Source organism: Ranitomeya variabilis, chromosome 1 (assembly GCF_051348905.1).
Source record: "Ranitomeya variabilis isolate aRanVar5 chromosome 1, aRanVar5.hap1, whole genome shotgun sequence".
In the NCBI taxonomy this organism is placed as follows: domain Eukaryota; kingdom Metazoa; phylum Chordata; class Amphibia; order Anura; family Dendrobatidae; genus Ranitomeya; species Ranitomeya variabilis.
This window is the reverse complement of record NC_135232.1, coordinates 602007720-602031159: the sequence shown is the minus strand read 5'-3', so window position 1 is coordinate 602031159 and position 23440 is coordinate 602007720. Positions and strand designations below refer to the sequence as shown.

At 43.6% G+C, this 23440-nt stretch overlaps 1 protein-coding gene across 1 annotated transcript; it reads left to right on the top strand.

Annotated features, from left to right (window-relative positions):
* Positions 1–3628: 3628 nt before the first annotated feature.
* ANKRD34A (ankyrin repeat domain 34A) lies at positions 3629–21224 on the top strand. Its single transcript, XM_077259117.1, has 2 exons — positions 3629–4055; positions 19101–21224. The coding sequence occupies exon 2, from the start codon at positions 19198–19200 to the stop codon at positions 20821–20823; it is 1626 nt and encodes a 541-aa protein (XP_077115232.1). The 5' UTR covers positions 3629–4055; positions 19101–19197; the 3' UTR covers positions 20824–21224.
* Positions 21225–23440: the final 2216 nt, after the last annotated feature.

Genomic DNA, 23440 nt, shown 5'->3' with positions numbered 1-23440 from the left:
TGCTGGAGAGAAGAAATGAATGGCGGCTTCAGCACCACAAGCTGGGGGGACAGCGCTTACTGTAGCGCTGTCTCCTGCACGGCACACGGACGGCACACGGACAGCATCCGTGTGCGGTACGTGTTTTACATGGACCCATTGACTTTAATGGGTCCGTGTGATCCGTGCGCTCCCACGAACACTGACATGTCTCCGTGTTTTTCAAATGGACACACGGTCCGTGAAAACACGCTGACATGTGCAGAGACACATTCATTTTAATGTGTCTACGTGAGTCAGTGTCTCCGGTACGTGAGAAAACTGTCACCACACGTACCGGAGCCACTGACGTGTGAAACCGGCCTGAGAGACATCTTCTAATACTACCTAATTTGTTTCTTTGCTAGTTACTCCCTATATTTAGGATGAATAATGCAGGGTTTTTGAGCTGCTAAAGTCCCAGCTTTATACTCCTTTTATTTTTTTCATTCTTCCTCCCCATCATACATGTATTATAAATAATTGTCTCCCGACCTACTGATATCAATCCAAGTACATCTCCACTCCATCTGTACATGTTTATTAAAAATAGTCTTTTGCTTTTATATATCATGTTTTATTTCATATATTCGAGATTTATATAACCTCCGAGCTGGATGTGTTTTTCTTTTTTTTTAATCCCACTTCATTGGTGTGTGCGTGCGTGCGCAACAGCTCCGCCTAACATGCTGATGCATATTGAACCCGATTTAGTTACACCGGCTGACGCAATGCTGAAATACAAATCAAAAAATAGAAAGTGTGATGGTATGAGGATGGGAAATAATACAAGGCTGAGTCTTTTTTTTTCTATCCCTCCTCATACATCAGCCGCGGCTCGGGATATAGAAAGTACTATGTATTGGGAAATGCGAGCGCAGAGCCAACAATACAATCAGCCGGCGTGTTACCATGGCGACTACAGAATTAACGTACAATGGATCAGACAGGGTTCAGAGCAGACACAGCGAGCTTATGTGTGAACTGAAATCATGTCTATTATGGTATTTCTCCCTTTTATAGAATATACTGGACGCCGCCATGTGAACTGATTTGGAGATGGCGTTCCGGCCATTTACAGCTGAAGGGAAAAGTTGGTGAACCCGAAATGCTATATATGTGGGTGGAAAAAACAAACAAACCATGGCGGAACTCTTCCAAAAGAGCACCACCCTTGTTCTCAGACTGTTAGTGGTATTGCATCACGACCACATTTACATCAATAATTGGGCTGCTATGAGGTTCCATAATAATTAGTGTTGGTGCGAATTCTTATGAAGGGCCTGGCCTATCAGCCATGTTGGTAATCTCAGAAAGGGATCCTGGGAATCACCTCTTACTGGGCGGCATCTTCACCTCTCCTATTGATTAGGCATGTGCATAATGCCATATTTCTGATAACGAGGAGCCATATTTCTCAGGGCTCCCATCCTGTCCTGCGAATCCATTTTATGTGGCCACAAAGGAGGCAGCTATATAGTGGAGTAGACCCTGTATCTAAGGCCGGTTTCACACGTCAGTGGCTCCAGTATGCGTGGACAGTCTCCTCACGTACCGGAAACACTGACACACGTAAACACATTAAAATAAATGTGTCTCTGCAGATGTCAGCATGTTTTCATGGACCGTGTGCAAAACACGGAGACATGTCAGTGTTCGTGGGAGCGCACGGATCACACGGACAGCTCCGGGACCGGAAATATCTGGACGTGTGAGACTGGGCTAAGGCAGAGTGGCTTACGGGCACCCGTTGTATCTGGAAAGCAAGTCCCGACAGAAATATATTCAGACTGTGGAAAGTTCGTTGATGACCCTTGTGGCCACTTTATTGGCTTCTATGGTGCTCACCCATTACCCATGTAAGAGATGAAGTCAGGGGGTTCAACTTCACCCATACCTTGGAGCTTAAAGGTGCCCAAATTAGAGGAAACCCATTATAATTGTGGGCCATGTTGGAAATTTTTCATTGTGGCCCATGAGCTTTAAGATATGCAACTGGATAGAAGATTTGTGGCTTATAAGGACATCAACACTCACCATAAGCAGTGACCCACCAACACCACCCTGCTTATTGGGTTGGATATGACCATCACCCCATCACCCAAAGCAAGAACTGTCCCCCTGTTAGGTGTCGAGTTCCCACCGCTGCACAGGGGGAATCTCGAACCATATCCACTGCAGTCTCCCATTCTCCTCCAGCCACAGTGGAACCTGCTCAGCAGAGACATCGATCCCAGCGTCTGGCTCAAGCTGATACTGTGCGCTTGGATACTGATACCTTTCCAGGCTCTGCCTTTGTAGCCAGCACTGTTCAGCAGCGAGCAGGCATTTCAGGGACTAAGTCCTGCTTTTCCCACACTGAGCATGCCCACGGGACAACCTCCCATTGGAGGCCGGGGGTCACATGCTCAGGTCCTGTTGTGGCTCCTATTGGACCATCAGGAAGGTCCCGGAGCGCTACTGCTATAAAAGGTTCGCATGGCCGCTTGGCCATGCGCTAGTGTAAAATTATTAACGTGTGTGTGTGGATGCATGCCTGTCAATCGATGAAAGCTCTGAATCATTCTCATCCCTAGTGTTGTTGCCTGCTCGCAAATTGTAGAGCTACCTAGCGCCCGACAGTGCTATCCTGCACAATTGCACAAGTCGCTGAATCCAGTTAGCAGCGACCGCCAGAGCGGCGCCGTGCGCATATAGTGTGCTTTCCTGGCCTTGGTTAGGGTAGTTAGTGGCGTCAGCCAGAGTGGCGCTGCACGCACTCCTGTGCGGTAAATATTTACTTTAGTTGTTTCCCTGGCACCGCAGTAGCGGTGTCAAGCGCAAGAGATCTAGAGGGACTCTTACCCTGAGTCTTGGGGCAGAGTTCTGTGTCGCCTAACTTGCACTCTCTGTGAGGTATTGCGGCCCTGTGACACAACAGGGTTCGCTTCCTTCATACCGGGTGAAGCTAACCCGTGTGTGTACTCACATAATACCGCCATATAGTCCGTCATTACTAAGCAGCAGGTGTCTTAGCTGCAAGGTGGACCCCGGACTGCGAACGCACCTTATATCATTTCCAATTATTATTTGGTGCGTTCCGCCAGTCCTAACAGTCCCTTTTGGGATCTGCTACCTTGCTCCCTAGTGAGCCCCTTCACTCACTCTCACCGCCGAGGGATCTGAAGATGACTCTTAGGCATCAAAGGTGTTTCGTGAAAACCCTTTCAACTCATTGTGTGAGAGGTGTCTTCTTAACAGGACACCTCATGTGCCCCTTGATTTTAACTTTAAAGACGATTTCACTAGAGACATCAACTAGCTTAGCTTTATTGGGCATCATGAAGCATCTTAGAGGGGTTCTCTAGACTTGCAGGATACATGTAGTATTGCAAGTCGACAGTAAAGTAAAATAAACTGCAAATTGCATTTTTCCATTTGAAAAATTCTGAATTTTTTTATTTTTCTTAAGATCCAATATTTTTCTTTTTTGGCATCATCGCTTTCCTCCTAAGATCTACTCTGCAAGGATGTGCAGCCAAGGAGTTAATGAGCAGAAGCGCGCCGGGAACCAGCATGCGGAAGACGAGGCAGCGCAGGGTTGGAGGATGCGGTGGCCGCCCCGGACTCTGGATTCTGGTGCAGTCGTATGCCTCAGTGTATTTTAATGGAATATCTACTTCTGCTCTATGGGAAAGGAGCTAAAAATAGCAGCCGTGGGTCTCTCAGGGCTGTTCATTCTGTGACAGTGACTTGCAGGCACCAGATCGTATGCAGCCTGCAACAGGGGGGGGACGTAGGATTATTCTCACTCACACATCCATACACTGGAGCTTCTTTAAAGCAATATATTAGGTTTATAGATTTTTTTTTTACATTTTTTTTAAAATTAAAAATAGATTTTTTTTTCCTACAAAGGGAAGTCCATTCTTTCTCTTTTTCCAGACATGAATTTACAGTGGGAATATACAGGGATCCTTCATGCCAAAGGAGATGGTGCATGGGGCGAAGCTGTGTTCCTTGCAAGCTTTGATCTAGCAGGGAGAGAAGCTTACCAGGTGAGCCGCACGCTAACCCTATGTAACCATCCATGTGTGTTTGCAGGGATGCATGCCAGCATCATTCCCGGGCACAGATGAGGAGACTGGTACCAGGGTGGTATTTCTTACTATGGTACAAAAATCCTTTAAGCTTTTATAGCATTCCAGTAGTGCTGTTTTATCTATTATATTTATTAGTTATTTTTTTATGTTTATGTTTAGCACGTATTATAATTTTGTGTTTCAATTTGTGATTTTTTTAAAAAATATTTTGTTCTTGGAAAATGTTAAATCTCCACCAACCGACTGCTCTGTAAGATCCGGACAGGGAGATGGGTGAGACACAAATATGGAATCCTAGAATAACGGGGGGGATGGAAAAAAATATATGGCGCCACCCTGTTTATTTTTAGACTCCTGAAAAGGCGTTTGAGAATTTGCTCGAAATGGGTTAATCTGGAAGAGCCTGATTACAATGCATTCAGGCACCTTTGCCTAACTTGTTCTTGCCCAGGATGCATAAAAAATAAATAAATAATGATATTTGTGCCAATTTATGGGCTAGAGAAATGTAGAAACTGTTTGAAAAAAATTATATAATAATATATTTAAAATGGTAAAAAAATGGGCAAAAATGCTTTTAATAACCAAAATATGAAAAATATAAAAATAATGCAAACTATAATAATAATATTAATAAAAAAAATTGAAAATGAAATAAGAAATAAAATAATATAAAAAATAACGCAAAAAGAGATAATATAATAATTTAAAATAAAATAATATAAAAATAATACAAAAAAATAAAATATTCTAAACATAAAAATGAAAATAATAGCAAAAATAATTCAAAAATATTAATAACGTAAAAATAACAAAAGTAATAATGCAGAAAATAATAATCTAAAAATAACTAAAAATGATATAAAATAGTCTATAAATAAAACAGAAAATAATAATCTAAAAATAAAACGAAAATATTAAATAATGTAAAAACAATAGCAAAAAATAATAAAAAATAATATAAATTTAATTAAAAAATACAATAATATAAAACATATTAATAAAATAATATGTAGTGAAATTCTTTTCCTGGCTTTATCATAAAATTTAAATAACAAGATATTAACGTGTCACCGGGGAGACGGACAGGCCTCGTTTAGATGCATAATTACCCATACACACTAATTAAACCCTACCAGCCCACCCCTTGTGTTTATTTGCTAAGCTCTGCAGCATATTGCAGCTCATGAAACAAGGGATAATTCTGCGATGTTGCTACAAATAAAAACCTCCCCAGGAAAAATCCAAACTCCCAGGGAATAAGGGAGCAGATGGTTATAATTTTCAATTACCCCCACTTTTGAAATATTAAAATAATATTATAACCCTAATGAATAATGATTCGTTTCTAACGGCCTTGTTCACTTTTCCCAGCCTGTGTAAGAAAAAAAAAAGCTGTGAAGGATTTGCATAACACAGTGGTATAAAAGATGATCTGCATTGGTAATATGATGGCGTTCGAGTGGTTACACTCCTGTTCTTTGTAAGCGATAGCAATATCAAAACCCCCCTTGCATGGTGAGCGGCGGCTCTCTATAGCCTTACGCGCGCACAGTCATCGGTTCCAGCTTTCAACTCATAAAATATATATAACCGGGATTTAATAAAACCCAGAATGAGGTGATGGCAATCAAAAGCAATCATTTACCATAGACGATAATGTAATATGATTGAGGCTGATTGCAGGCACGGGTTGGCTAGTTGGGCACCGCAGGAGCAATGTTACTATGGTCTGTGAAAGACACCAAGCTCCACCCTTACAGAAGAAAGCATAAATAGTAATTCCATGCCTCATCACATTAGAAGAAATTACCTTATGAGGCCACCAACATGACCCCTAAGGCGTTGCTATGATATTTGGATTTGACTTGGGTGCCTAAAGGGGACCTAAAGTGTCTCAATTGCCTTGAAACCTTCAAATAAAAAAATATCCCTGGGACATCTTTGGTGTCACGTTAAGCATCTGGGAATCTGTAGGCAATCCATTTGCCGCCATATTATGCCCCACAATGGATGTAGTGGAAAATTTTGTAGGCCTGTAAAAGAGCCCATATTCGTCTATTTCAGATTCATGTGCTTGAACCCCTTATCACATTTCTTTGATATGAGGCAGTGGTACTGAGCAAGTCCACCTTAAAATGCTCCTCATATCTGGTTTCTACAATCCATTGTATTTTGACTGGTGAGAACAGGCAGCTTACATAGCAGAAATTAAAATAGAGATTCCCCCACCTTTGGAGGTGCCAGTACATAGCGCCACAGTCCTAGCCACGCAAGTCACGAAGACTTGCTTTCTCTGCCCTTTCCATAATTTTTTCTTGGAGGACTTCTAGAGAGGGGATCATCCAAGGAGGCTGATAAAGCAAAACCATGTGTGCTACAGAATCCATAGAAAGAGCAGGTCCAGACCAGGTTGGGTCATTGTTCATAGGTCTTAAAAACCTATGCTGTGATCTTATCACCACTGGTCCTTCAACTAGAATTATGAAACAGAGATAGGGTCTAACAAACACAAAGTGCTCCTGTCCCAGGTGGCCAAGGGTTAGGTAGTGATAACCAGCATCATAAGGGGGTCCCTGGTTTAATCTTTGTAGGTCTATAGAAAGAAAATTGATCCAACCCGATCTGGTTCGACATTCTACCAACCTTATTGATGTCACTTGGTCTACCTCTGTGGTACGTATGCCCTTGGATGACAGTGCTACCAGATTTTTTATTATCGGGTTCCTTATACATATAAGGAACAAAAAAAAGATGTGGAACCCTGATGTTCATTTTTTTTGCCAATCCTCTTTAGAGAGAACACATGGTGGTTGAGTTTCAAAATAGTCCTAAACATGAAAAAACTAAAAAGTCAATCAGAACTAGGTTAATTCCATTCAAGTTATCTAGGTGGTCTTCAGGACTATACCAGGTGTCGTGTGAGGAAGGATAATCCTTATATGGTTGACCATGCTTAATCCATGATGACTAGATGAAGACGCTTGTATGAATGAAAACAAGTATTGCATAAGACAGATCTTATTGATCTTCTCTAGATCAATAGTATACATTGCATGGATTTACATATATTCAGGAGCCAATGGACAATTGATCCCTTATATTTGATTATATAAGCTTGCGGAGTGTCGCTGTTTTCAGGGAAACATGTTGTCTCTTGTAGTGGACTGGTGTTACTGGGGATCTTAAGTATCAGCCTACTTTACAATACCTATGTTATTTACCACCAGTTAATATTTATAGCAGCAGCTTTAAACTTAAAGGGGTTGTCTGTCTAAGGCTGGGTTCACATTACATTATATGCATCTGTTAGACGGACTACGTTACACCGCGGCATAACGCGGTGTAACGTAGTCCGTTAACGCTGCCAGTTAGTTCAATGTCGGATGCATCGCTAGCGCACGCCCACAATGGGCGTGTGCTAGCTATGTGCCGTCATTGAGTGACGGACCCAGAGACACGGGCTGCAGCGTTTCCGGGTCTGTCACTGCTAGCGCAGATAGAGCTAGCAGATGCTCTATCTGCGCTAGCGATGTGACAAGTCGGCACTTGCGTTAACAGCAGCCCGTTAACGTATGTGTTGAACGGGCTGCTGTTAACGCAGTGTGAACCTAGCCTAATACAACTCTATGTGAAATTCTATTAGTCAGCTAAAAGAAACAGACCACTTTATGTAGCATGGGTTTTGGCTCTGAATTATGACTGATACACAGTGATTTCGATGGATTGCTTGTAACACCTTGTTTCTCCTATAGGGGCAGTGCAGGGAAATTGAGCAAATGAAAAAAAAAACCTTGCTCCACCTAACTTTGATGGTGGAGACTAAGGCTGGCAACAAAAGGATTGGATATATTAAAATCCAACCCATATAGATTAGTAGCATGTAAACGTTTATGCACCCCAGGTCAAAATTACTGTTATTGTGAACAGTTAAGCAATTTGAAGGTGAAATGATCTCTAAAAAGGCCTAAAGTTAAAGACGACACATTCACTTTGTATTTAGGCAAAAAAAGAAATATATATATATATATATATATATATATATATATATATATATATATATATATATATATATATATATATATATATATATACTGTATATATGTACAGTATATTGCCTTTTTTAAAATTTTAAAAATTACAAAAAGGAAAATTGGCATATGCAAAAGTTTGGGCACCTTCTATGGTTAGTATCTAGTAGCACCCTTTATAGCAAGTATCACAGCTTGTAAATGCTTTTTGTAGCCAGACAAGAGTCTTTCAATTCTTCTTTGAGGCATTTTTTTTCATTCTACCTTGGAGAATTCTTCCAGCTCTGTGAGATTCCTGGGTCGTCTTGCGTCCTCTGCTATTCTGAGGTCTAGCCACAGATTTTCAATGATGTTCAGATCAGGGGACTGTGAGGACCATTGTAAAACCTTCAGCTCGCGCCTTTTGAGGTCGTGTGTTGTGGATTTTTGTGGGTTTAGGATCATTATACATTTGTAGAAACCATCTCCTTTTCAACTTCAACTTTTTTACAGATGGTGTTATGTTTGTGAAGTGGGCGAGGGTAAGGCCGCCCATGCATATCCATGATCTGGCCCAGCAAAACTTCCACACTCAGATTCCATCTTAACAAACGTATCTTTACTGTTATACATTTTCATTAACACAGCGGAACACAATAATAGACAGTACAAAATATGCCTATTCACAGAAATAACGTGTATTAACAAACTTTCCCTCACTGTCCCTATCCACACGTTACCAGTTCCTTTGCTCCAGGAGGTTATCTTCCCACGTCGCAGGCCTGTCTGTCAACGCTGCAGGGAGACGCTCCAGCCGAGGAGAAAACAACAGGGAGTAAACAAAACTCTGTCTCTCAGGTCCAGACTGTAATCCTTGTGGTTCAGCAGGTAAAGGTGGGGTGTTCGGCCTCTCAACAGAGGACCCGCTTACAGTTCATGGGCTCCAGGATCTGTGAAGATGTCACCGCTGAGTGCTCCGCAGTGTGGGAGCTGGGAACAATCTGGATGTCAGCTTCCAAGAGAGAGGGGTTATCCAGGCAATCCTCTATATCACCTCAGCAGGAGGACACCAGTACACACAGACCTCTCTCTGTACCGACTGGTTTCCCGGGCTCTTCTTCTTCTCTCCCTCCTTCCTGGTCACATGACATAACAGGGGGGAGTCTAGCCAATACAGTTTGTTTCTCTGTAATCACATTCGGCATAGGTATAACTTCTGGCCACATGGGGGCAGTGTCTGTCACAGATTCTATGTCAATGATAAGAGAACAGTCACAGCCGGCCAGCTCATTACACGCCCCCCCACTTGAAGGTTGGCAGTCCCTGTCAACGACTGTCTCCAGGACGGCGATGGCTGTGGAGGTTGTAGGACCCGGCTGTGAAAAGGGCCACACATATTGGTCTCTGTAGGACTGTCCCGGGGGCACTCCTGCGGTGGTCCTCGCTGTCCGCCTAACGGGTGCTAGTCTCTCTCCCCGATCAGTCACTCCACTCTCCGCCCCAGTCGGTAAGTCAGTCGAGGAGGTAAGGGGTGCAGACCTGTCAGTCAGGCGAGCAGGGGTAGGGATGTTTTCCACCTCTACATCCCCGGTATCGGTGTCTCCCACAGTATTAGTGACATCCGTCTCTCTAGGCATTATAGGAGGGGAGTCAGGCTGAGAACAACAGGGGCGCAACATGTTACGGTGCAGGGTGCGGAGGCTGCCGCTGTCTTCGCCTTGTACTTGGTAGACGGGGCCACCAGGGTACGGGTGTCCAATTATTCGATAGACTTCGGTCTCCCACTTGGGCCGGAGTTTTCCTTGCGGTTTCTTTATACGAACTAGGACTAGTTGACCCACACTCAGTAGGTCTTCTTGTACTGGAAGTGGATCAGGGTGGACCTGGTCCTGGATCTGCTGTTCCACCAGCCAGTATACAGTTTCCATCCTTTGACGGTGTGCTTGTAGCCAGGAAGGATAGGTACCACAGGTGTCTTCATCAGAGTTAGACAGGTGTAGCTCATAGATGCCTTTGCCTGGGCGGCCAAAAAGGAGGGTGTAAGGCGTGTATCCGGTGACAGAATGGACTTGATTGTTATAGGCCCACAGCAGTTCTGGGAGGAATCGAGGCCAGTCGGGCTTTTTGTCTTCTGCTAAGGTTCGGATCAGTTGTAAGAGAGTCCGGTTGAAACGTTCACACGCGCCATTCCCTTGTGGATGATACGGGGTGGTCCTGGACTTCTTGATTCCATACATCTGCTGAAGTTCTTCAATGACTCGCCCTTCGAAACACGCCCCCTGATCCGAGTGCAGCCGCTCCGGACACCCGTAGACCCGAACGAAGTGTTGACAGATGGCCTGTGCAGCTGATTCGGCAGTCTGATCTTTGGTAGCAACAGCGACGGCGAATTTCGTGAAGTGGTCCACCATCACCAGACAGTACTGGTAGCCACTATTCGCCGTTCCGATCAACAGATAGTCCACCATCAACAACTCGAGGGGCCTGGATGTGCTAATGGTCTGGACGGGTGCATGCTGCTCAGTAGACTTGTGGAGTTCACATGTACGACAGCTTAGGCAGACGTTTTCAACCAGCTTACGGAGTCCTGGGCAAAAAATGAATTGCTGGGTCCACCGGAGGGTCTTGTCTATGCCGAAGTGGCCGTTCCTTCTGTGGGCTTCAGCCACCATCTCATGGGCTAGCTGCACCGGGACGACAATCTGCAAACATTCTTCCAGCATATGGGATAAAAGGGCCCTGCGATACAAGACTCCATCCTTCATGATCAGCCGATCCCATTGGGCAAGTAGGGCAGAAGCCCTGGTTGATAGTCGAGCTCTTACTTCGGAGGGTGGTTTCTCTTGTGTCTTCACGTACTGTTTCAGTAAGACGTGTTCAGGGTCTCGATCTTGAAGCTTGGCCCATTCTTGTTGGGACAGGGGGGACCCCACTACGGCTTCGATCCCACCTACAGCATACTGGCGGCTATCTTCTATTTGTTTAGCTAGCCGGGCAAAGTCGGGCAGTTCATCTCCCTCCAACTCTTCATCCCGGTTCCCCACTGGCGGGGATGAGGTCACTCTGGAAAGGCTGTCAGCATTCTGATTCTCCGTCCCCGCTCTGTATTTAATTTTGTATTGGAATCTAGAGAGCCTTGCCATCCAGCGCTGTTCCATTGCCCCTAGTTTGGCATTTTCTAGGTGGGCAAGAGGATTGTTGTCTGTCACGACCAGCACCTCCGCCCCTGTCAGGTAGCCAGCAAATTTCTCTGTCATAGCCCAGGTCAGGGCCAGGAGTTCCAGGCGGAAAGAGCTGTAGTTGACGGGGTTCTTTTCGGTGTCACGGAGGGATCTACTGGCATAGGCTATTACGCGTTCCTTGTTATCTTGGACTTGGAAGAGGACCGCCCCGAGACCTTGAAGGCTGGCATCGGTGTATAACTGGAACGGCAAGGTGTAGTCTGCAAATGCCAGAATAGGGGGTGATGTCAGAGCAGCTTGAAGCACCCGGAAGGATTTTTCTTGGTCGGGCCCCCAGCTGATGCGTCGTCCTCTGGGACTGTTCGCGGTCCCTCGGAGGGTCTCATGCAGTGGTTCCGCAAGCCGGGCAAAGTCCTTGACAAATCGGCGGTAATAGCCCGCTAGCCCCAGGAAAGCCTGGACTTCTTTGATGGTAGTTGGCTGTGGCCACTCTTGGACAGCTGCTATCTTCTCTGGAGAGGATTGGACACCTTCGGCCGAGATCCGGTGCCCCAGGTAATCGATCTCCTGCTGGAATAGACGGCACTTGCTGGGCTTCAACTTCAGGCCGTGTTTCTTCAAGTGCTGGAACACTTTGCCAAGCTTGTGAAGATGATCCTCGAAGGTGGCGGAGTATACCACGATGTCGTCAAGGTATATCAGCGTGAATTCTAAGTTGAAATCTCCCAGACAGCGTTCCATCAGTCTCTGAAAGGTCCCTGGTGCGTTACTCAAGCCGAATGGCATCCGGTCAAACTCGTACAGGCCCATGGGAAGGATGAAGGCGGTCTTTTCTCTGTCCTTCTCACTCATGGGGACCTGCCAATATCCACTGGCCAAGTCTAGAGACTAAAAATATTTGGCCTTTTTCAGGGCGGTCAGTGACTCTTCGATCCGGGGGAGTGGATAGGAGTCCCGGATCGTGCAAGCGTTCAACCGACGGTAGTCTACGCAAAATCTCACGGATCCATCTTTCTTTTTGACTATCACCACGGGTGCAGCCCATGGGCTCTGGCTTTCCCGCACCACTCCGGCATGTAGCATAGATTCTAAGAGGCTTTTCACCTCCTGGTATTGTTGAGGTGGTATTTGTCGGTACCTCTCGCGAATAGGGGCAGCATCGCCCGTGGGAATCTCGTGTTGGATACTGGTGGTGTATCCGAAGTCGGTGTCATGCTTTGCAAAGGAGTCTTGGTGTTCTCGCAGTAGTTTCTCCATTTGAGACACTTCCTGTTTGGTGTACTGGGACGGGTCCAGTTGCACTTTTTCCAATAGTTTTCGCCCAATGTCTTCATCATCTGCTTGAGCATTCATGGCTGAAACAGTTACCGTCCAGCCATCTTCTGTAGACGGGGTGAATTGTAAGGGTCCCATGGTGGTCACTTCTGTGGGTAGAGCATATACTCTGGCAAGTTGCGTGCCGGCTTCAAGTGCTACACCTACGTCTGCGGTGTTGTTCAGCCTGACAGGGACTCTTCCGTTCCTCACGACGGCTAGGGTCCGGGCGACTAGTGGGTTTAGCTTACTCCCACTTGGAGCCCTCGGCTCGATTAACACTTCAACTCCTTCAAGCTGTCGGTTGGTGTTAAGAGGCAGGGAAATGACTGTCTCTTTTTCAGCGGGCAAAGTAATCCGGGTACAGCGGGGCACTTTAATGGCTGCTAGGGGTAGTTGTTCCTTTGCCATCTGTTGAAGTCCAACGGTCCGGATTACGCGCTGGAACGCCAGACGAGTCGGTTTATGTTTGGTAACTTTCTGCCAGTACTTGGGCCCTTTTCTTGTCAACAGCATAAGATCTAGGTCTTTCAAGATATTCATTCCAATTATTACTGGGGTCTCGGAGCCGAAGCCTTCCTTGACAATGACGATTCCTCGTTTCCCTAGGTCTTGTCCACAGGCCTTCGTATCCATCCAGGCGACTCCGGTTACTGGAATGGGTAGGTTATTAGCCGCAATTATCTTAATGGTGGTATCTGGATCACAAGCAGTTCTTGGTTTGAGGTACTTTTCATAAAACTGTTCAGAGATCGTGGTCACTTGCGACCCAGTGTCCATCAATCCTTGCACCGCAACTCCCTCCAGAAGGACTTCAAGTATAGGACTACTCGAGGCAAGAGTACTCCGTTGCTGGTTCTGTTTTTCTACACCCCATTCTCTGTCCCCCCCTGCTGCTCGAACCTCAGCTGCAGGGGTGTCTAGTTTAACGGCGGCCATTGTGGTGAGACCTGACGTGGTGGCTCTGCTTGTGGATGTAGCTGATATTCTGTTCGTCGTGGTAACTGATGGTTTGTTCGTTGAGGACAACGATTCGCCCTGTGGCGAGGGTCACCACATGACCAACACGGTCCCGCGGGACGGCTAGGTCGTATCCGCTGGTCTCTCTGTCGTTCTAGTGTTAACTGTGACACCTGTTGCTGTAAATCTGCTACCATCTGTTTCAGCTCCTCGGTGTCACTGTTGGGCTGTTTACTGTCTAATATGGATCTGCACGCAGTGCTTTGAGTCCCCACATCCATGACGGGTCCCCTAGAACGTTCTATGGCTTCCTGATTGACTTCAGCGAAGGTGAGAGTCGGCGTCATCCGAATCAAGTCCTGTAGCGTACGGTTAAGATACTGGTCTCTCAGCCCTATAACGAATTGGTCTCTCAGTACCAGGTCACGAGGAGCTATAGTAGCCAGTTTTTCCCCTTTTGCACAGACTTGTTCAAGGAGTACCTGAAGGGCATTTGCATATTGGGGAATGTCCTCCCATTCAAGCTGTGTCCGTCAGAAGAACAGGTACCGCAGTGTTCCCTGGTACGTAGTAGGTCCATAGGTCTTTTCCAGCACCCGCACCAAATCCTCCAACACACGCTGCCCCCTGACCGTCTCCAGTCTGACTGTCGTCCATGCCTCCCCCTCTAGCGTCAGTACCGCCATTTCCGCCAAGGTCTTAGGGTCAATATTATACATTTCTCCCAGTATCCGCACTTGTTCCGCCCACTCTGGTATGGGGTAGTTTCGCCCGCCAAATTTCCTGACCTGGTTTACAATGGACACCGGCGGCAGTTTCTCACTGTATACTGGGCCTGGGTGGGAATCCTGCTGGGCACAGATCCTGCCGACTACGCCAGATGAAGTGGGCGAGGGTAAGGCCGCCCATGCATATCCATGATCTGGCCCAGCAAAACTTCCACACTCAGATTCCATCTTAACAAACGTATCTTTACTGTTATACATTTTCATTAACACAGCGGAACACAATAATAGACAGTACAAAATATGCCTATTCACAGAAATAACGTGTATTAACAAACTTTCCCTCACTGTCCCTATCCACACGTTACCAGTTCCTTTGCTCCAGGAGGTTATCTTCCCACGTCGCAGGCCTGTCTGTCAACGCTGCAGGGAGACGCTCCAGCCGAGGAGAAAACAACAGGGAGTAAACAAAACTCTGTCTCTCAGGTCCAGACCGTAGTCCTTGGGGTTCAGCAGGTAAAGGTGGGGTGTTCGGCCTCTCAACAGAGGACCCGCTTACAGTTCATGGGCTCCAGGATCTGTGAAGATGTCACCGCTGAGTGCTCCGCAGTGTGGGAGCTGGGAACAATCTGGATGTCAGCTTCCAAGAGAGAGGGGTTATCCAGGCAATCCTCTATATCGCCTCAGCAGGAGGACACCAGTACACACAGACCTCTCTCTGTACCGACTGGTTTCCCGGGCTCTTCTTCTTCTCTCCCTCCTTCCTGGTCACATGACATAACAGGGGGGAGTCTAGCCAATACAGTTTGTTTCTCTGTAATCACATTCGGCATAGGTATAACTTCTGGCCACACGGGGGCGGTGTCTGTCACAGATGCTATGTCAATGATAACAGAACAGTCACAGCCAGCCAGCTCATTACATTTGCATCAAGGATTTGATTAAATTTAATTGAATACATTCTTCCCTCTGCCAGTGAAACGTTCTCAGTGCCATTGGCTCCAACACAACCCCAAAGCATGATTGATCCACCCACATGCTTAACAGTTGTTGAGATGATCTTTTCCTGAAATTCTGTGCTATTTTTTCTCCACACATACCTTTTGATCATCGTGGCCACAGAGTTCTGTTTTATCTTCATCAGTCCACAGGACTTGTTTCCAAAATGCACCAAAATGTATCAGGTTTGTTTAGATGTTGTTTTGCATACTTCTGATGCTTAATTTTATGGTGAGGACGCAGGAGAGGTTTTCTTCTGACGACTGTTCCATGAAGGCCATATTTGTGCAGCTGTCTGCTGGTGCTAAATCTTTTTGTAGGTATTTTGCTGTCAAGCAGGAGATCTGATTTGCCTCTAGCCATCCTACAAGCAGCTGCCACTGAAATATTGCTTGGTCTCCCAGACATTATCTTGACCTCCACTTTTCCTGTTAACTGCCATTTCTTAATTACTGCATTTTGGGGGTTATAAGATGCAGCGGATTATAAGACACATCCCAAATTTTCTATTGGAAAATAGGAAAAAAACATTTTTAAATAAAAAGATGGTATGACTTATAATCCGTTTTAACAGTAGCTTATCTGGGGGGCTGTGGGGGTGCAGCGCGGTCACATGAGCCAGCTTCAGGTGGTCGGCTACAAGAGTGGGATGATGCTGCGGGCCTCGTCCTCTCTGAAGATGTCGGCACCAGTTGGGCTGAGGTCCCATTGCAGGGATATGTATGGAAAATATGTACGGAGGTTCCCTCCTATACATATCCCTGTGTTGGGACCTCCTCTCACCGGGCCGACATCTTCATGGAGGATGGGGTCCGCAGCATCGCCCCACTTTTCCTGCCACTGCCAACCTCTTGAATCAGCAACCCTGGCTCTTGTGACCCCACATCCCTTTTTCCTCCCAAATTGTAGGGAAAAAGTGCGTCTTATAATCTGAAAAATATGGCGCACTTCGAACTGAGGAAAGGGTAACTTAAAAACGTGTTGTCATTTTCTTATAGCCTTCTCCTGCTTTGTGGGCCTCCACTATTTTCAGAGTCCTAGGCAGCTGCTTAGAAGAACCCATGGCTGCTGTTTTTTGTTACAAGGTTAGAGGAGGCTGGGTTTTTATAAAGTTGGGAAATTTGCATCACCTGGGCTTTCCTAGTAAAGATAGTAAACAAGCCATAACTCTAACAGGCTAATTAAGGTCTGAAACCTCATTCAACATTTTCTAAGCACAAAAATCTCCACGGGTGCTCAAACTTTTGCATCAGCCCATTTTTCTTTTTGTAATTATTTAAATGTAAAATATGACTATATGTATTTAATTTTAGCCCTTTTAGAGATCATTTCATCTTCAACATGCTTAACTGTTCACAATAACAGTAATTTTGACCAGGGGTGACCAAACTTTTACATGCCGCTGTAGATGGTCTACTGGTCCCTCAGAAATTTTCAGGTTCATCTTATGTATATGACCAACTGAAATCACTAGTGAAGGAAGGATGATGTCAGCATTAGTGAAATATTGAGTCTACAAAAAAGTAATTATGAAATCCCTTTGCCCAGAGACACACTATAGAAAAATTGCTCATCTTTGCATTCATCATACTTCTCCTACAGGCAATTCTTGGCCATACATCTTGCTAGATCTTCTTCAATTAGTTGAGGGATATCCCATGTTGAACCTCCTTTTATTTTCTACAACCTAAAGCCACATCCAGAGCTGTTCTCTACATTGGAGAGTGTTTAGTACCCACGTGTGAGCCACCTAAAATGCTAGGCAGCAAATTCTGTAAAATTCTGTAATAGGGTCAAGATAGTTCCCACTCTCCCTGCTCCTTTCTTCCCTTTGGACGCTGTGAGGTTACATAGCTGTAACACCATACTGCTTCTGAAAGTGGCCTTATTGCCTCCAAGAGTGGTTGCCATGTTGCCATCTGCTGTAGGGTGGAGGGCAATTAGCAGTTGGACAATCTCCCCTTCAACACTCTTTCCAATCTTACCTTGGCCCTTATGGTTGCTTGTGCCTGGGCAGTATTGGTTCCATGTTTTATGAAGCCACATATTGGGTACATGGGGGAACTGCAGTACGACACACTGCCCTGGCTGCTATTAATCACTAAAATTGTATTCTTTTTTGGAATCAATCCTGCAGTTACATAATTTCTGTTATAGAGAAACTAAACAACTCGTGACTCCGGTATTTGGCGCTTGAAATGTGTGAATTTTATAACACATGGTTCCAAAATCTCTAAAGGTTTTTGAATTGTGTTTGTAAATGCACCTTTTTCTATACCGCAGCACCCCAGCTACCTGACTGCAGAGAACTGCAGCTGCCCACACGCAGAAGAAAATACTCCCATTATCGGTGGAGGTCCCACAAGTTTGACCTAAGTGATGATATATTCTAGCTATATGCTATTACTTACTGAGATGCTGAGACCCTTTAAGAATCAAATAAATTAATGCACACTCAGACTAACCCAATGGGAATCAAATAACTTTTTGACCTCTTGTGTTTCATGACCTCTTTGATTGTAGAACCTACTGCCTGATTCCTTAGCCGGCAGTTTTGAGATCAGTCAGTCTAGTACTTTATTTCAATTAATAGCACGAGAAGCAGGAGGATCCGTCTGTTGAAGGGTCATCTTGAAAGTTCTTGACCCATGTGCAGAAGTTAAAACGTCACCCAACCATCATTGTGTCCACTTTCATACTATAAGCACTTAAGATATTGGATATATATCTAGCTTAAAAACCTTTGTAACTGTCCATATGATCCTTAACCAGCCTCAGTGGAGAGTTTCCCAGTATTTCCTAAAATTTTGTAAGCTTGGACAATTGGCTGATTCACTACTGGAGCTTTTATTGACAGATCACAGGGTTAAAAAAAAGAACTGGGTTGTTATTATGAGATTTGTGTACTAGATCCTAGTGACCCTGTTATGAATTCAGAACCTACATAGTAAACAAGACAATCTGAGGACCTTGCATGCTTTGAGACCCTCTCAAACATCTCATAGGTCTAGTGGTTAATCCATGGCCGGTCTTGTTCTCATCAGTACATTAAAAATAAGGTATGGCCAAAGGAAAATAACGTAGTTGAGCTAATAGACTCGGTTTATTGTCTTCTTTTAACCTTTTATAATCTAATTGAGAAGATAGCTCCAGTGACTGTTGTAAGTAATGTCTTCCGATGGATATAATTCAATGATAGTTTTCCAGTTCTTCCTGTTCCAGTCACATGGGACAATTGTAAACTGAAATAAAACATGCAAATTCCCTTCTGGATTTCACCAATCAATTATACCGAGTCTATTTAATTACTTGAACTGGCCTTGTGTTCACCGGAGAATGAAATCACTTAAAGATTCACAGATCCACCTGGGAGAGTTTATTGTGTCTCTCATGGGCTCTGCCGATTCTGGCCATTCCTTCACCCTATATCTGTTATTGTGCTACATGTATATAAATATAGATATATTTCTGTATTATTTGTAATAGCAATTGTGGCGGATTTATAAGTTGGTATGATAAGAATGTGGTGTTCTTCTACTGTGCTACTTAGGAGTGAGAAATTTGGTCAAGATAAAGGGAGGAGAAGCAGGAATAGTGGGGATGTTGCATCCTTTCCCATTTTCTTCGTACAGTTGTATAGAAGCCATTCAATAGTTGTCTAATTAGGAAGCAAATTTCCAATATAACAAGCTTTATAAACCGTAAAACGTCACAAAATAATATCTAAAAATGTAAATAACCATACAATTCTTGCTGATGTTTTTTCACATTTTTAAGTAATTTTTCACTTTATTCTTACTTTCTTTTCAGGAAAAATATATGCCTGGGGAACGTGTAGTTTCAAAACAACATTGTACTCCTTTCTTAGCTTAGCAGATACTTTATCTGTTCCTGGACCACATTACCAATGAGAGACGCCACCATGTTGCATACAGAGGGCAGTGCCTTACTAAAGGCGGTGTGGCAAGGGAAATTCAGACTGACGCGCCTTTTGCTGGAAGGAGGTGCTTACATCAATGAGGGCAATGCCCAGGGTGAAACCCCTTTGATGGCAGCCTGCTTAGCCAAATATGATGACCCACAAAATAAGTCCCGAATGGTAAAATACCTTCTGGAAAATGGGGCTGACCCAAACATGCCTGACAAGATGGGTAAAACGGCTTTAATGCACGCTTGCTGCAATTTATCCGGAGCAAGTGTTGTTGCAGTTTTGCTTGAACATGGTTCAGACCCCAGTATTAAAGACTACTCAGGCACATCTGCTCTTATGTATGCTCTTAACAAAGGTGACCGAGAAACCTTAAGGGTCCTCTTGGATGCATGCAAAGCGAGAGGCAAAGAGGTAATCATCATAACCACAGATACGTCTCCTTCTGGGACCAAAAAAACCAAGCAGTATCTCAACTCTCCCCCCTCACCAGGAGTTGACGAAAAGCAATCCCCATCAGTTTGTATGTCTCCCTCCGACATTGACTTAAAAACATCCCTCTCTCCGGCAAGCGAGAAAGAAGAAGCTCGGGATGTCTTTAACTTCAATATGGGAACCAGGCTGACGTGCCCCACAACCAGCAAACTAGAGATTAAAACCTCTGATCACATATCTAATAAAGGAAGGATGGTAAACAAAAAGCAACTTAAAAGGCTAAACTCTGAACCTTGGGGTTTGGTGGCCCCTTCTGTCTTGGCTGCTTCCCACCTCGCAGCGCCTGCTTCAAAACCTACTGTTGAAGAATCAGAAGAAACTATTATTACAGAAATAAATAACTTGTCGATTACCAAGAGACCATTATTGTCTAGACGTCACAGCATAGAGGGTCAAGATTCATCTTGCTTTAAAACCGGAGAGCAGTCGTCTGAAGAAGATCCCTCAGGACCAGACTCTTCATGGGCTGACAAGGTCCAGTTAAGCCACCTACATCAGCCACTATCGAGGCGCAATACAGCACCTGAGACTCAGGAAACATCTAATGCCACCTTGGCTCCTACCATTGGGGCTAACTTACGAGGAGTTCCACATCATAAATTGACACGTATGGATCACTATGAATCAGATTCCCACCTCTGTCCTGATTCTATTCCTGGTTCTCCAGACTCTGGACGTGTCTCTTTAGAACGGAGAAGATACAATGCTTCTCCTCTAACGCTTTTTACCAGTTCATCTAGAGAATCTTTAGAGAGTATTCCTAGCGCTGTCTCTCCTATGAGTGTCCGTCGTAGGACCCCTGGTCTTCTTGAAAGGAGAGGATCTGGGACTCTTCTTTTGGATCATATATCTCATACCCGACCAGGATTTTTACCACCACTGAACGTCAACCTTAACCCTCCAATTCCAGATATAAGATCTAATGGCAAAGCTCCTTCACCAGTTCATGGCAGCCAAAAAACCCTGATTCCTGTGGCCCCAAGTTCTCCAAAACACTTTGACGCCAAAGCCAAAAAGAAACTCATAAGGAGACATTCTATGCAAACAGAACAAATCAAACAGCTTGCTAGTTTTCAAAATCTCTTTACTCAAAATGAATCTGATAATTAGAGAATATCAACCATGGAAAACCGATACTGCTCTAACCTGACAAAACTAAATGGAAAGTGAATATGTAAATCTCATTGCACCTCGTAGGATCTTAGAACATTTTGGTGGCTCATTGTGGTATCTACAATAAAAATAAATGAACAGGAAGTCGCTTCCATCATGATCACTTTTTCCTTGATCGATTTGGTTCTCATGAGCTTTATGAAGTTTTTGCATTCACACGTGGGAATATGGGTAGATCTCATAAATGTAGCATTTTGAAATTTAACCATTGGGTGTCCTTTTAAATGAAAAATATGACATTCATATTTCATCAGATCAGCAAATAATTTGACTTTGAAATTGTATAATTCTAGTTAACGAAACCTGCAAAAAAAAAAATAAAAACTCAGAAACTTAAACACTACCTTTTCTGTGACTTTTGACTACTGAAAAAACTAAGAAGGTGGCCTACATCATAGAAAAAAATGTAAAATTATAACTGTTTTATATAAAATATGTAGAAAACATAATTTGTAAATAGCACACCCTGAAATAGTCATGTAGTTAATAATTATGATTATTTCTAGGGTTTGAAACAGGGTGATTCAGGATGTTGACTTGAGATACCTGCTTGAACATGTTGCCCAGATGGCGGTCTACTTTAAATCCAAACCTTATCTTATATCGCCATCTAGTGGTAAACTAAGCAGCAGGTTTTATTGTCTTTTTTTTGTCTTTTTTGTTATACAGTAACACATTTTTATATCATCATCAGTGTTTCAGAGTATTGTCTGCCAGAGCACTTACATAGGACAAACAGTTTAGCTTCGCAAATATTTTGATGATTGAATGTATACTAGAGGAATTGTTTGCTATAAATACTCCAAAAAGCGCTTTAGACTGGTGACAATATTACCAGTAAAGCACATATAGATTTAATAATAAGACTAATACATGTATAACAAATAATATATGAATGTGATGAAGGTAAATTTTATTTTGGAGAAAACAGGAGAATTTGAATGCACAGGGGGATCAACCTCTGTCCATCTTATGGTATCTTACAGCACTTTGCCCTGTCTATTCGTGTATAAATAGAAATATATAAATATATCTATATAGCTATATCTAGAATGATAGAGATTAGGGACACACAGTTGTGGTTGTGCACACACATATTTAGCTACATCTACGCACACATATATGCACATGTGTATGATGAAATCCTTTTTAAAGCAATGGTGTCTACCGTTTTTGTTCTATACGGCACAGGCCTGACTGTGGTGCCCATTACTGTTCTCATATGATAATGTCTGTACATATTTTTTGTACCATATTTCACACTTTCTTTTATTCTAACCATTGCATGCTAATAGTAAAAAAAACTAAAGGAAAACGTACGCCTACCGAAGAGAAAAAACCCAAAGCATAAAAAATGTAAAGAGACAGTTTAAGTTAAAAGTGAATACAAAATGAAAAAGGATTTTTTAGAAAGTCCTTGAACTTGAGATTAGTAGAATGGTGATGCGATATCTATTATTTATTTATGCATTAGGACAACTATTTTTTTGGGACCAAACAAATGAGGCTATTAATTCATTTTTGTGCCTTATGTACATTTTAGCAAAGATTCTGTGCCCATATCTTTTTTTTATCCACAACCAATCCACCCCATACTTTGGATACATTTTGCAGAATGAGGGATCATCACAACCACCTCTAATAACTCATTTTAGTCATCCATTTATTGGATTAAGACGCTGTCAGAAGGAGTCAAATTAATGTCACGCTTGTCTCATGTCAGCCTTGCACTAAGTTACACTGACATTCTAATGGCTAAGAAGATGACTTATCAGATTGCATAATTATATACACCCCTTACATGGGACTATTAATTAAACACTAAATTCAAATTTCCAGCTACATTACCATATTGGATATATGTCAACTTTAGAATAAAGCTATTCACACCTGATATATTGTAGGGTAGGGATTGTGTTAACAACATGGGCCTGACACTCCAATTGAATCCATTTCCTTTACAGTAGAAGCCCCTTTGTTTTCACAAACAGTGCTACCCTTGTTCACTGGCTGTGTCTGGTATTGCAAGATTTCTTCAAGTAAACGTAAAAAAAAGCCTTTCATCTGCTAATTTCTGGGGTACATTGTTAGTAGTTACCTATTTATCAATGAGGTGATACTGAACTGGAAGTAAGCCGGAATCAGAAGTGAACAGAGTCCCTTTAAGGATGCACATGTCCTGAGACAGATCTGCGGACTGTGTAGAAGAGATTTGGAATTATTAGTAATACTAATTAGAATTAGTATGACTCGATAGGTAGAATTTCTATATAAAAGGGACTATGACGTTCTAAAGGGTTGATGAGTGTCATTATTGGTGATATGAGAGCTTATTTTAAAAGCCTTACTCGTTTCATCAATTTTAGAGGGTATGTCCACAGTCAAGCATTGTTTTTATATGTGTCCGGGAAGTTAAGTCACATTGATAACTTGATATTATTTGTCTGTGTTATCTTGTTTGGTGCTCCAGAGCTGCAATTGCGATTCTGTCAGATGCTGTTGGACACAATCAACAAATGGTTTTCCACATATGCTCTTAGGCTATGTGCACACG